Source organism: Gasterosteus aculeatus, chromosome X (genome assembly GCF_964276395.1).
Source record: "Gasterosteus aculeatus chromosome X, fGasAcu3.hap1.1, whole genome shotgun sequence".
Classification (NCBI taxonomy): domain Eukaryota; kingdom Metazoa; phylum Chordata; class Actinopteri; order Perciformes; family Gasterosteidae; genus Gasterosteus; species Gasterosteus aculeatus.
This window is the reverse complement of record NC_135698.1, coordinates 3,001,113-3,015,662: the sequence shown is the minus strand read 5'-3', so window position 1 is coordinate 3,015,662 and position 14,550 is coordinate 3,001,113. Positions and strand designations below refer to the sequence as shown.

General features: G+C 52.9%; 1 protein-coding gene across 6 annotated transcripts in view; it reads right to left on the bottom strand.

Moving 5' to 3' along the window:
* The window catches only part of LOC120809295 (zinc finger protein 423), an 88,515-nt gene that overhangs the window by 32,211 nt on the left and 41,754 nt on the right, over positions 1 to 14,550 (bottom strand). For 3 of the 6 annotated variants that reach the window (XM_040162996.2, XM_078082380.1, XM_078082383.1), the window contains exons 10-19: positions 14,103 to 14,492; positions 13,753 to 13,943; positions 12,776 to 13,315; positions 12,482 to 12,632; positions 11,735 to 12,313; positions 11,435 to 11,619; positions 10,549 to 10,988; positions 10,123 to 10,336; positions 9,037 to 9,121; positions 5,460 to 5,480 (exon numbers count right to left, since the gene is read on the bottom strand). In XM_040162996.2, the coding sequence (XP_040018930.2) occupies positions 5,460 to 5,480; positions 9,037 to 9,121; positions 10,123 to 10,336; positions 10,549 to 10,988; positions 11,435 to 11,619; positions 11,735 to 12,313; positions 12,482 to 12,632; positions 12,776 to 13,315; positions 13,753 to 13,943; positions 14,103 to 14,492 (2,796 nt within the window). The remainder of the gene's footprint in view (positions 1 to 5,459; positions 5,481 to 9,036; positions 9,122 to 10,122; positions 10,337 to 10,548; positions 10,989 to 11,434; positions 11,620 to 11,734; positions 12,314 to 12,481; positions 12,633 to 12,775; positions 13,316 to 13,752; positions 13,944 to 14,102; positions 14,493 to 14,550) is intronic. The other 3 variants (XM_040163000.2, XM_078082382.1, XM_078082381.1) reach the window with 1 other exon arrangement.

Below are 14,550 nucleotides of genomic sequence, written 5' to 3'. Positions count from 1 at the left end.
AGAGCCGCTGCACCAGGGGCCACCGACTGTCGGGGGGCCCCGAAGGCCGCGGCGCTGCTGCCATCGAAACCACTGCGGGCGTTGGGATGCATGCGCCTATTTGCTAATGATATAAAAAAAAAAAAAGATTCCTTTGCTGCAAACGTCGGTTTCCGCAGCTGTAAAAAAAAAAGAAAAAAATGACGCAATCGGAGCTTTGGAGGCAGCGTTTAATCGGATTATTGGGCCGCCGGTTTCAGATTGTTTCTATGACAGTAGCTTGCCTTGTAAATAGACGTGGTTTACAAAAATAACCGTTTTAAAGTCTTGCTCGTAGAGGAAACTAGGTCGGAAATCTCGCGAGTGCGTCGGGCCCCGGCCCGGGTTGGAGAAGCGCAGCGCGCCGCGTTAGCTAAACCTTTTTCAAAGTCATGGCTAAATATTTAGAGGATTTGGACACGAGGGCCGCCCACATTCATTGAGCCGGAGCAAAAATGATATTGATCGCCTTCAGGCAGAGAGGGAGATGGGTAGAGGAGGGAGGGAGGTGGGGAGGGGGGGGGCGAACCGGCTGCTGCGAGGCCTCAGAGGTCCCCGGAAGTACCCCCCCCGATGCTGTAGAGGGCGGAGCCTGTTCCTGCCCCACATTTCAAGGGTTCCCACCGAGACCCCCCCCCCCTCCCCGCGTGGGTGGGCGGAACGAACAGACCGGACGTCGTCGCCGTGCAATAGTGAAAGTTGGGACTGCGCGCCTGCCGTGAATTCTACCCGACTGATTTGGACGAGTTGTAAAGTTGAACTCAGCTTGATTATTCGGTTCCGCTGGAGATGGAACCTCTCGTACAGCAGATGTGTTAGTCGATCTGCATGGTAAACAGCTGCATACCGGGTCAATGTTTGGATCGGTTAGAAAAAACACACGGCAAGGTGAAAGAAACGAAAAAGGGGGGAAGAAAGGAAGGAGGCAAACAAGGGAAAATAGATTAGAAACGGGGCCGAAAGTGAGAGGTTCTCTCCTCCCTCGCTGGCTTTGTCACCTCGCTCACCCAAAGGGGGCTACGCAGCAAAGCACCTTGGGAAATTACTGAAACCAGAATACATTGATTTGTCCAGGGTGAGGTGCACGCACGCACGCGTGGTGTGCGTTTTGTCAGAAGGCCTTTGTGCTGCAATAAAGAGAACAGCCCGGTCGACATCTGCTCGGCGACGCGAGATAAGAGCGGCAGCGTGTACCTCTCTCCGGCTCGCTGCCGCTGCCGCTGCCGCCTCCTCCCGTCCTCCCGCCGTGTAATTAAGCCAGAGAGAGATAAAAAAAATAAAAAAAACTCAACCTCCGCCCCCCGCACGCCGTCGGTCGCTCGTCTCTCTGCTAAGCGAACCTCGGCTTCCGTCTGAAGCCCCCCCCCCCTCCCCCCTCCACCCCCCAAATCGGTTGGCGGCTTCTCCGCGCGATCTGTCGGGGTTTTGGTTTCGCCAAGGCTATCGGCCCGATATTTGACATCCTCAAGTCTTGCTTTCTCCCGCTCGCTCCCCCCCCCAACCTCCCCCCCCCACCAGGCCGCTTGTGACACCTCGACTGACAGAAAGACACAGCTAGCAGTGAACCGCCGCTGACAACAGGCGCCAACGCCAGATCGCGTTCCCGCGCACGTGAACTTTGTCATCGCCGCCTCTCGTTTTCGGAACATTCAATATCTACCGCTCGCTCGAAGCCGCCCCACCGCGCGGCCCGAAACCGCCATCGGCGCGGGCGTGGACGGCCCCCCCCCCCCCCCCCGCAGGCGGACCGCCGCTCGGGGCGCTCTCCATTTGATCCGTTTTTCCCGTCTGTCTGGCACCACCTCGGTCTGCTGGTTCAAAACAAGGCGAGCAAGGTGACCCTGAATCACAGGCTGTGTGCGTGTGCGTGTGTGTGTGTGTGTGTGTGTGTGCGCGTGCAGTCCCAGTAATTAACACCAGCCACTAATGAAGTCCAGCTGCTCGGCGAGCGGAGTGGAGCGCCAGCCAAAATACGCCACATCGCCCTCCCTCTCTCGACTCGTGTCTGTCCCTTCTACCATTAAATAAATAAATACACTCATTATTAAAGTTCAACACACACACACACACAACGATCTCTTTTAAATGCGTACGCACGTATACAACTATGCCACGAGGTACCTGGGTCACATTCGGTAGCGAAAGGTATCCCGCTTTAAGCGCACAGCCCCGACTACACTACTGCTCGGGCCCGAGCTCCGTCCCGCACACACACACACACACACACACACAACAAACAAACGCAGACACCCGCTTCTGGCAGCTGTGACAGATGTGCCTGTCACGGGAGAAAATGAATTCAGAACAGTTAGTGAATTAAGGAGGGAGCTAATTGTTGCCCCGGCCCCCCGTTTATGAGGCGCATAAAAAGGCAAAGCGCCTTGTTTGTCTTGTGACAATTAGCCGGCAGAGATGGAGAGGAAGCTTGTATGTCCATGTGTGTGTGTGTGTGTAATTGTCCTGTTCTCTTCAGCAGCTGGTGCGGCCACACCTGGACGGGTTGAGCCCGAAAGAGAGGGAGAGGGGGGAGAGAGAGGGGGGAGAGAGAGAGAGGGGAGGGGATTGCCAAGGAGGGTTTTCAGGTAGTACACAGCCATCCGTCTTTGACCGCACTCTCAGACACACACACACACACACACACACACACACACACACACACACACACACACACACACACACACACACACACACACACACACACACACACACAGGGCTAATAAAGACATCACTCACACAAAGCAGACAAGATAGATAGTTAACAAGGCTGATGTTGCATGTAGGGAAATTCTCTCAGGCAAACGCACACCCTCTCACTCTCTGACTGACACACACACACACACACACGCACGCACACGCACAGTCGCTGCGTCGCGATGCCTGGTACCCTAGTTGGGTCTCTCCCAGTCCATTTGTCAGTGTGTCCTATTAGGTTTCCAAAGCAGCTTGTAATGACTGGTAATAAACAGCGGAGGAAGAGGAAGGTAAATCAAGCGAGGAGATGACAAAATGAGCTCTCCGGGGGGGAGGGAAGGGGGAGGGGGGGAGGGGGAGGGTGGGGGCGGCGGCGTGCTCCCAGCCTTCAAAAACACACACGCTGTACACCAACGATTCGGCGTGCACACAGCAGACAATGGGTGGTCGAGGAGACGAACAGACGGCGAGCGCCGTCTCTCCACAGTGTCAGAAGAGGGTAGGGGACGAGTGAAGGAGGGTAGGGGACGAGTGAAGGAGGGTAGGGGACGAGTGAAGGAGGGTAGGGGACGAGTGAAGGAGGGTAGGGGACGAGTGAAGGAGGGTAGGGGACGAGTGAAGGAGGGTAGGGGACGAGTGAAGGAGGGTAGGGGACGAGTGAAGGAGGGTAGGGGACGAGTGAAGGATGCTGGTAACGTTTTGTGCAGCGGAGCGTGTAACGGTGGCGGCGTCAGGGCGGCAACGGGCGGCGTCGTGTGCGTGCAGGCGTTCCGTTGTCCTCGCTGCGGTGGTCAGAGGTGCAATTTGTCTTTTTAGCATTGATTTAAAAGGGGGATTTGAATTTTGTGAAAAAGGGGGGACATGACTGAGGTCGTACTGGGGAGGCGCCAGTAGAGATTGTAAATACGGGGCTGAAGAAAAAAAAAAAATTAAATATTTGTTTATTGTTGTTGTTTATTTGTTTACTTATTTATTTTTGAATGCAAAAATGATCAAGGCACAGATTCCTGCGTGTTCTTCTCTCTCTCTTCCCCTGTCCCTTCCTCATCGTCCCTCCCTCCCTCCCTCCCTCCCTCCCTCTGGTGTCACGGCTCGCCGGCTCCAGGTGGCGAGGGAGGGATGGAGAGGACGGGAGTAGGGAGGGACGGATGGGAGACGGTGGGGGGAGGGGGCTGTCATCTGTGCCGGTGCTCATACCCTCACAGGGTCCCGCTCGGCCCTCTGCACGGGCAAATGCACCATTTTTCCCCTCATTTTCATGATCGCATTCAACCGAGAATATGGACCAAACGTTGCAACGCGAACTGCCATTAAAATAACTGTATTTTGTTAAAAACAAAAATGAGTGACGTGCAAATGGGCTTCAACAAGACCGTTCCTTCTAAAATAAAAACAACATGAAATAAAGCTGACAATATTCCTCTTTAAAGCACCACTTTGCTAAAATTACGATCCAGCTTTTTTTCACCTTTGCGCACTATTTTATTTGGTGCTTTGGGAACGCAACATGCCGATGAATCTTAATTAAAATAAGAATTGACAAATAAATCAGCACCACTACCAGCAGTAGTGACATCACACGCACGCACACACAGAGGCTCCTGAAGCTTTTTAATTCAAGTGCAGCAGGGCAGAAGAGAACAACAACGCAGCGAGCCGGTGGCAAGGAGTCTCTCACACACACACACACACACACACACACACACACGAGTGAACCTTCAACCACATTATCCACCTCCATTGACTCTAAAAGCATCTTATGCGCCTCATTAAGTCTTCAGTGACACAAAGCAACCACACCGGACCCTGCTCACTACCACACACACATAAATACAGACAGGTGTGTGTGTGTGTGTGTGTGTGTGTGTGTGAACGTGTAAAAGCAAAAAGAGAGGGGCAGGCAGAGGGGGGAGGGTGGGGTGCACACGTCTTTCTGTGTGTGCACAGACACACACAGAGGCCCTCGGGGCGGCTGCTTAGACAGCAGACCCGCCGTTACCAGTCAAGCGCATCACGGAATTTGACTGCGGGCAGCAGACGGGCAGATAAGCGCAACCACGAGGAGGCGACGCGCTAAAGGGGGGCGGAGTGCGTCCCGATGGATTCGCTCCAGACCGGCTCGCCCGTCTGCAAAGTTGAAAAAACGAACCAAAAAGGGCAACAGCGACGCAGACTTGGGCGTAAATAGCGCGACCCGCCCGCGCAGCTACCGACCGTCACGTCTGTGAAGACGGCGACTGTGCAGAAGGCGCGGCGACACCATTAGAGCGCACTGATGTAAATAGGTAAGTAAAGCTCATGCTGAGGACACATCATTAGCCGCCGCGCTCCACGGGGAGCACTTAGATCCAGGTGAGTGGCCACTCGATAGCTCCAAGGCATCCGTGTGGGTTTGTGCGTGTGTGTGTTTTTGTGGCGTGTATGAGGGGGGAGGGGGGACAGTGAAGCATGCAACTAGCAGCAGGGATTGGAGTGAATGAGGGGGGGGGGGGGGGGGTTGAGGTGAAGTGAGGGGTAATTGTACAAAGACTTGGCTACAAAGTGTCCAGTTCAGAAAGCTCCCCCCCCCCCAACGGGATTCAGTCGAAAGGCGAATTATTCAGAAATTAGTGCGCCCCCCCGTCCCTCCACATCATGCGGTGTGGCCGCCGCACGCCGCAGGAGGATGAAATGCTGATGGGCAGGCAGTGGCGGCAGCACAACGCTGCCTTGCTCATAGTGCGAGCTAAGGAGACAGAAGTGGGACAAACCTGGCCGACAGGTGGGCTCTTCTACGGGCCATCCAATAGGCAGGTGGGGGAGGAGGGGGGGGAGAGCGGAGGAGAGAATGGGCAGGATTAGTAATACGCAGTGTGAATGTGTCTGTGAGGAGCGGGGGGGGCGGGGGGGGCGGGCATAGAGGCCGACTCGTAGCCTGATTGGTGAACACAACATGAGAGCTCCGCGGAGCTGGCCACCAAACACCACCACCCGCCCCCCCATGTCCCCGTCCCCTCCCCCCCGGGGGACAGTACGGGAACGTAAAAGCCGACCAGCAAGGCGCTCTGGGCCGCCGCGGCGCAACTACGGCTGTGCCGCGTTGGCACGGATACGCCGTTGGTGTTGGAAGCCGACTGCGATGGACAGAAAGCGGAGGTGAACAACAGGAAATGGAGGGAGAGTAGTGGGTGAGTGGGGGGGGGGGGGGGGGGATATGTTACCAAAGCATGGAGAGACCGTGTGTGTCAAAGTAAGGGTTGCATTCTCTATGCTAATTGCACATGTTTGCTGCAGACACACGTATGTAGTGTGTGTGTGTGTGTGTGTGTGTGTGTGTGTGTGTGTGTGTGTGTGCGCAGACATGTTCTTGAGAGGCGAGGTGTCATGCTGTGAAATCTAGACTGAGGTGATTAGTAAAGCATTAGTGGCTGCGTGCAACACTCAGAACATGCTGTCAAGGACCTTATTTAGGGATGTGTGTGTGTGCGCGTGCGCGTGCGTGGTCCTCACAACGACTCCATTTTGAATTTTTTCAAAGGGGAGGGTACCTTCTCATCGCTCGTTGTGCACACAGGATGTTTTCGTCTTCTTGCAGGAGTATTTTAAAGCTATTTGCTTATCTTCCTGGTTTGTTTTACACCCCTTCGCATCTGCCCCCTACATGACGCCCCCCTCCCCTCCTGCCCATCCTGGAAAAATGAACGCACACGGCTCTGTGATTACACACACATACACACAGGTGGGATATGCCCCCCAACCCAGACGCACACACACACACCCCCAAACAATACAAAGGCTGTTCTTTGTCTTTTAGGAACAACTGTATTTACACTGTAGCCGTGTTGGACATCACACAATAACTAACCTGTATCACACAGAATCCCCCCCCCCCCCCGGGGTCACACTGCGCCTTCTGATCTCGCGCCCTGGACTCAGCGAGCCAGCGGCAGACCCCCCCTCCCCTCCCTCCCTCCCTCCCTTGGCCAGTCAAAGCACGTCATCGTCAAAGACCGGATTGGGAGGCGTCGGCCGCCGTTTCACGATTTCCCGGCGACACTCAAGACGGGGATCGAGGCGCGGCGCCCTCGGCTGGTTTCCGCTGAGGCGTCCGAGCAGATCAGAAGTGACACGAGCACACCGGCCGGCGATGGAGTCGTCGAATGTGAGTGAATGTGAACGAGGGCGGTGAGACGGGCCCCCCCAGCGCCCCCCTTCACTGAGGCAACGCCGGGAGGAAGAGAAGAAGGGAACCGAAGGAAGGACGACACAGGAGAGGTGGCACGCTGTCATGTATCGGGCCGATACATACAATACACATATATATATATATATATATATATATATGGGGGGGGGGGGGGGGAACGATTCTTCGATTTCTCTCGATTCTCTCTAGAACGATTCGGTCACGATTCAGAAAAGTTAATAATCGGAAATTTTAAAAAAAGTCTGTCTCGCGTGAGATATTTGCTCGCTGGCGAGGTTAGTCTCTGCTGGCGCTCCAAGGTGTTTTCTACGCGCTCGCTGGTTTTCTTTCTGACAGTAAGGGGGCGGAGCCAGTCACCATGGTCACTACACCTGATTGGTTACAAACCCCGTCTTTGGATTGGCCGGAGTGATGCAGCCACACAACTATAGAAGCCCATTTACGCACTAAAGAAAAGGGATAGAAAGTCGAAATTATGAGATAAAACGTAAAAAAACAAACGCGCCCCTTGGGTAACCGTAGTGGAGCGTAGATGACAACCAGCTACAACCATCATTTACCATCATTACCGGCACATTAAGACCAATGCGTCCAGCTCGCAGACCGGTCCGTCAGTCTGAATCTGAGTATCTAATAACTTTACTGAACTATGGAGGAGCCTGCGCACATCTTACCTCATTATTTCCATTTTCCAAAAAGTCGATCAGTATTGAAAGTTGGCAAGATATTCACAGATAGACTTTTTTTTTTATTTTACAAATACGGACCGGTCTGAGACTAAGAGCAGCTTTTTCTTCCTTTAAAAGAAAAATGAATCTGTTTAAATATATTTTTTATATCGGCTACTTCCGTATTGTGTTGAAATGCAAGCTGCATTGGTTCTTCAAAAATCCTATTTGTGACAAAGATTTTTTTTCTCTTATAAAAAATTAAAGAAGGTAATTCATCTGTTGATTTTCTTTAATTATCAAATAAAGTAGGAAGTGATCAGCAACCTCTGAGTAGCAAACTCAGATTTGAGAAAATTTAGAAAATCGAGATGCATCGATAACCGTTTTATCGGTTTAGAATCGAATCGTTGCCCCCTGAAAACCTTTCTTCTTGATCTGTTGAACGTCTCAACTGCAATTATTCCAAATAAGATGTTTCTTTTAGTTATTTGTTCCCTCGGGGAGGGGAGATGTTTAAAAATGCCATAATAGAAAAAGTGAGCAAGGTCTTAAAAATAATTAAGAAAAAAAATAAATAAAAAAAGAACACAATTTTTTTAATGAATCTCTTCCACGTTGTCACACAGTTACGGTGTTGATTATCCAAAAACGTGTCACCAATGTGAGTGGGGATGTGCGTGCGAGTAAAACATACTTGTGTTCTTTTATTTCAGAAAGTTTTTCCCCGTGTTTGTGTGTGTGTGTGTGTGCGCGCGCGCGCGCGCGTGTGTGTGCGCGCGCTTCACAGGGGGAAGGATGTAAAAGTTACTCCAGCTGTACTTCGCCTTAAACTCTCTTCTCTTATGTCTCCAGACATTACTAGACAACTCAGAGCAACGTCAGCACACAAACACACACACACACGAGGCTCTACCTCGGCTTCACACCCACACACACACACACACACACACCTCAGAGTACACGGGCGGGGGTGCCTGTCAGGTGTGATTGTAGGGGTGCAGAGCGTCTGCTCCCCAGAAGGCCTTGCAGGTCCACCTCGTTAATCTCCATGACGACAGAGATGCTACGGCAGCAAATTAGTACGAGCCGAAAAAGCTGTGAGAGGGGAACCTCATAAAGAGAACGAGGACTCCAAACTACAGAGGCGGGTTTTATAATTGGCGCAGTCTTTTCTCAGCCCTCAACAGGCGATAATGGCTTCTCAGGGATTAAGTTTACCCAGATTATATAATGCACAAGTGTTCTTATTGCTCCAACAGTGCAGTTTGATCAGGGGTGGTTGTGTTTTATATCCACATTTGTTTCATCTAACAACAAGCCCACAAGTCAAAAGGAGCTCTTTATTATTTATATCACCTTTGTGCGGGAAGAAACACAATTTCAACAGTAGTGGTGTCAAAGCAAGGGAGGAAAAAAACTCACACACACGCACAAACACACACAAACTGAGTGGAAGAGCTGCGCCTCACTCACCGATCATGTGATTAGCGACATGGATCTGGATCTCCCGTTCCGTCTCAAACGTCATTTGGCATTTAATACACTGGTAGGTCTTTTTCTGAAAGACAAGTACACAGGAACAACGTAATAAGAGTGAGAATTTTTTATTTGCAAGACATGCAGATCAGGTCTCGCATGAATTAAGCGATGCCGAGCGCCCAAAAAGTTTGGGATTTGACAAAAAGGAAGAAAAACACAACCGTACACAGGAGAGACAGCAAAACTGACATGGGAGGGAGCGACCGGGGGAGGACGCAATGAAATAGAAACAGCGTGGAAGAAAAAAAAAAAAAAGAAGAGGACAGGGGAGGACGAAAGAGACACAGAGAGTAGCAGAGGCTCTGCTTATCCATTCATAGCACATAGTGATCACTCATGCACACACACATATGCAAAACACACAAAGGCCCCACTTCCACCATCTCTCTGCAGCTTCAGCCTGAGGATTACATTACATGTCACACACACACACACACACACACAGAAATGTTGCTTTGTGCTGTTAGACTAAGCAGAAACAAAGGTGCAGGTAAGGCAGAGGGGCCTTAGGGGAACTGCTTCTGACACACACACGCAAGTACACACACACACACACACACTCACTCACACAAACACGTGGGGAGTCCCGGGGAGCCTGACTGTCAATACCAAGTAGAAGGAACAGCTCCCACAAAGCCTCAGCACGGCCCTACCGCAGGACCCAGTGGGGCTCGGCGGACACACACACACACACACACACCGCCATGCACACGTATGAGAGTTACAGATACGAAAAGGAGCCACACACACAGGTGCACACATACATACATGCATACGCACACACCTTGTTCAACAGTCCCACAGTTCAGCAGACTCTCTCCCAAATGTTGTCTTTCTTATTAACGGCGAGTTTCTCCTACCTGACCGGGATCTCAGCTCAGCAGAGATATTGACAATTTAAGACGCAAATCTGATGCTAGCGGAGGTGTTTCTTATTTATTCTCACAGCCGAACTTCCTCCACATCTTGGCAGAAAGTTAACGGCGAAGAGGCGCTTCAATAAGATCGCCCTCGTCTCACCTTCGGTGCAGGCGAAGCCTCGGCCTTCTTTCCTGCCGCGCTGGTTTCGGGGCTGATCTCCGGGTGGTCGGCCTGGACGTGGCCCTCCAAGTCCTCCGCGCTCTCGAACTTTACGCCGCACTCCGGACACCTCAGCCCGGCCGCGGCCTTCTCTCCCTGCGCGTCCCCCGGCGTGGCGGGTCCCCCCAGGCTGGGGCTCTGGCCGTTCGTGCCCCTGATTTGGTTGAACATAGGACGAGTTTGAGCAGTGATATTGACGATAATTCATTTGCCGAGCTACGCTCAACCCAAACATCCTCTCCTCCGAGGCTTCCCTGCAGGTAAAAGGGCCAAATCTAACATCAAACCTGGTAAGAGCGCGTGATAAATGTGTTGTCTGTACGAACACACGCCATTATCCTCGGGCGTTGACGGCTGCCCACCCACCTGCTCATGCAGCCAGCACACAGCCCATACGGCAGGCCGTTGACGTCCAGCTTCACCAGCTCCCCTTTGTTCTTGAAGTCCTTCAGGCAGAAGGCGCATTTGTAGAGCTTGTGCAGCTGCCCATTGGGGGACGAGGACGCCGACCCGTTCCCTCCTCCTCCTCCTCCTCCTCCTCCACCGTTCCCGCCTCCTCCTCCTCCTCCTCCCGCGGCTCCTCCCAGCGAAGAGCCGGCGGAGAGCTTCTGCATGTGGAAGGTGCCGTGGATCTTCAGCTCCAGGGTGGAGGTGACGGTCTGCATGCAGACGACGCAGCGGAAGCCGGTGAGGGAGTTGCGGAGGTCAGGGTGCATCTGGCAGTGCTCTATAAACTCCTCCTCGCTCTGCAGGGGCATCTTACAGATTCGGCAGGTACCCGTGTCCAGGCTCTTACTGTGGGTCACCTGCAGAGAGGGAATATGAACAGAACATAAACATAATGATGCAGAAAAAAAAAAAAGCGTTTTTAGTTTTTTCTTTTGGAGGATCTTTCATCAAAGCATAGAAGCACGCGGACTGACTGTGGCGGCATCACACGCTACCATTTCTGAATACTTGTGTTTTTCCTGTAGTGCGGTGCAGCACAAATTGCCTCTCTTAGGACAGTTTAACGCTCTAAATTCAAAAGCAGCCACAGACGCCTCTGCATCAAAAGGAGGACACAAAGCAACACGGAAGTAACGGCAAGAGAAAAACAAAAGAAGACGAGCAGCGTTTTTTTTTTTTTTTTATACCGACGAGGAAACCCACTGACTGCACCTCCCTGCGCGTAAAAACCTGCCGACGACGACGATGCCGAAGCCTGGACAACCCCCAAACACATGCACATGCACCGGCCTGAGAGCAGCACCTTGTGTTCAGTGAGGGTGAGCAGAGAGGGGAAGCGCTCGCCGCATATGGGACACATGTAGTGCTTGGCGGGCCCGCGGTGCGTCTGAGCGTGCTCGCGGAGCCCGTTCTCTGAGAAGAACGTCCTGGAGCACACGTTGCACTTGTGGTTCCCCTTGATGAAGTCGGCCTTCTTCTTTCGAGAACCTGGTGTGTGTGAAATCGCTTTTATCATCATCATCATAGAACACATATACAGAGGATCATTTTTTGTGTTTTCCCCCTAAGGTATAAAAAAAAAAAGGAATAAAAAAAGTCTTACAAGCGTCATCATCTCCCGGTCGGATGTTGTGGTCGCGCAGTCGGTGGTTCTGCAGCAGCGACTCCATGGTGTAGGCGGCACCGCAGATATCGCAGGCGTACATGGGCTCCGAGTTGTCCAGCTCCTCCTCCCCCCCGCTCGCCTCGTGGCTGTTGGCCGCGTCTCCCCCCTGGCCAGCTCCTCCTCCCCCCGCCACGGCGTTCTTCAGCAGCATGTTCTGCAGGTCGGCCTGTTCGGCCGCCGCTACCGTCGCTCTTTCGGCGCCTCCTGCGCCGCCGCCGCCGCCGCCACCACTTCCTCCTCCTCCTCCTCCTCCTCCTCCTCGCTTGGAGGTCTGAGCCAGCCCGTTGGGTGTCCCGTTGTGACTCCCGCCGCTCCCGGCGCCGTTGCCGGTGACGCTGCCGCCGTCGAAGATGCAGTGCTTCTCCCTCAGGTGTCTCTCCAGCAGCGGCATGGCTTGGAAAGCTTTGCCGCAGAAGCGACACGTGAACTTCTTGCTGTGTGTGGTGATGTGGCATTGGAGCTCCACCTCGGTCGCGAATGTGTCGCCGCAGAAGATGCACTTCCGGGGCTTGAGTCCTGTGAGGCAGAGGTTGGATGAACATGTGCAGATTCGAGCCCAATCGACCCAATGTGACGGTCGACTTTTGTTTTACTTCATTACTACATTTTCTTTCCGTTTTACTATCGCTACCCAGCATTTCCACTGAAAATAAGCGCGTCACCCCAGGAAAAGATTTACAGTACCTGCTCCCAGCCCCCCTGGGAGGCCCGACCTTTGGCCCAGGTGGTTGTGCTTGACGTGGATCTGAAGATCAGACTCCTTCCTGAAGTCCCAGGCACAGGCCGTGCAGCGGAACAGCTTCTTCTCATTGCTATGCTTCACTGCTAAATGCACCTAAATGGCAGAAAGTAGAGTGCAGGGGGGGGGGGGGGGCAATTGAAGTCGGTGGAATTTCAATGGTCGTTGCATTAATGTATTCAGTTCCCCAAAATGAAGAAATTAGGTTACGCCCAAGGGACGGAATACGTTTAATTCACCTGTATGGAGACCTTGGAGTCAAAGACCTCCTGGCAGAGCGTGCAGTGGTACAGGACAAACGTGTGCATGTCCAGCAGGTGTTTCTGCAGGTCGTCTACCGAGGAGAACTGCTTATCGCAGCTCTCGCACACATACTGCGTCGACGTGGTGGTGTAGTGCACCGTCAGGTGCTGGAGCAACGCCTCCTGGGATTCGAAGTCCTCCTTGTTGCACTGCGGACAGGACTGGCGCCTCAGCAGCATCTCCAGGTGGGACTTCAGGTGGGCCTGGAAACCCTCAAAGCTGGAGAAGCGCAGGTCGCACTGGTTGCACGGGTAGTCGCCGTTGCTCCCCGCCGAGGGGGTGAGGTCCCCGCCCAGCCGGTGGCGTTTCGGGGAGGAGACCTCTATGTCGGAGGAGGCGGGGCTCAGGTCGGCTACCTTTGCCTGCCGTTTGTTGTTGGCCAGCGGGATGTTCTTGTGGTTCTCCTTGATGTGCTTGGTGAGCTTGAGGAGCGAGCCGAAGATGGGCGAGTTGGTGCAGTAAGGGCAGGAGTAAACCTGTACATGGACAATGACTCTGAGATTATTACACAGTGACAAAATACTCGTTTAGTCTGTCTCTCTTTTTGGAGAAAAAGGCCGTATTGAATGACCGGAAGAAGAGAAAAACAGAGACTGTAAGTCATCATGAATAAAGCAGAGGAGTAATACATTTAATGTAGTTAAATAAAATATGATGAGATTTCCAGACTAGTCCAGCAATTAGTCGTCGTAACGGCTGACTTAGAAAAATAATTCATGTCGTAAAATGATCAATTTTATGAGCAGCGTGCATCATTTAACAACATAATACAACTTTAACAACTTAATTGGACTCGTGACGCAGCAAAGAAAACAGCGTAATTAAAAAAAGGAAACGGCTTATTGTTTATTAGCCCACACACAGCTTGGTAATGACGTCAGTCAGGCATTTCAGGCAACTCTGAAAATCTCACCTCCATGAAGGACTGCGACGACGTCTGCAGTACGGGAGACTCCAGTTTGGCCGCCGCCCCCCCGGATGAAGCGCCGCCGCCGCCGCCCCCCGCGACGGAGGCGCAGTGTGTCTGCTGGATGTGTTCCGTCAGCGACGACTCCGTCAAGAATCCCATGGAGCACTGGTTGCAGAAGAAGGCATGGTTCCCTTCTAGAAAAGGAGGGATTAAGTTGCATTGTTTGTTTACATCAAATTGCACGTGTGATGTATATATTACAAAGTTCCCGTTCCGGAAAACGATACCAACCCCTTTTAACAAACAATGCACGTAAGTCACTTTCCATTGTTTAGCGTTTGCTGACTACACACCTAATGTGGTGGACCCTGCCACCATCCCACCAGGCAGGCAGTGCGACCCCCTGATGTGCTCCTGCAGAGAGTTGATGTCTCCAAACATGTCCGGGCAGTAGTTACAGTGGAACGCCGTGACGTTGGCGAACTGCAGCAGGGGGAAAGCCGCCGCCGCCGCCGCCACCGCGCCCACGGCCCCTCCGCCGGCACGGTGAGCTTTGCGCACGTGTTCGTTGAGGTTGTAGAGCGTGGGCAGCGTGTCCAGGCAGAGGTGGCACGTGTGGCTCTGCTGCGGCTTGTCTGCGTGGATGGTCTTCAAATGGATCTCCAACACCGCCAGGCTGTGGAAGTCTCTCTTTGAGCAGTACGGGCAAGAGTACGTCACTTTACCCCAGTTGGCTCCTCCCCCTGTGGAGATGGGCAGACAAACCCGCCGGATTAGAAATGCGCGGGGATGACCCGAAGG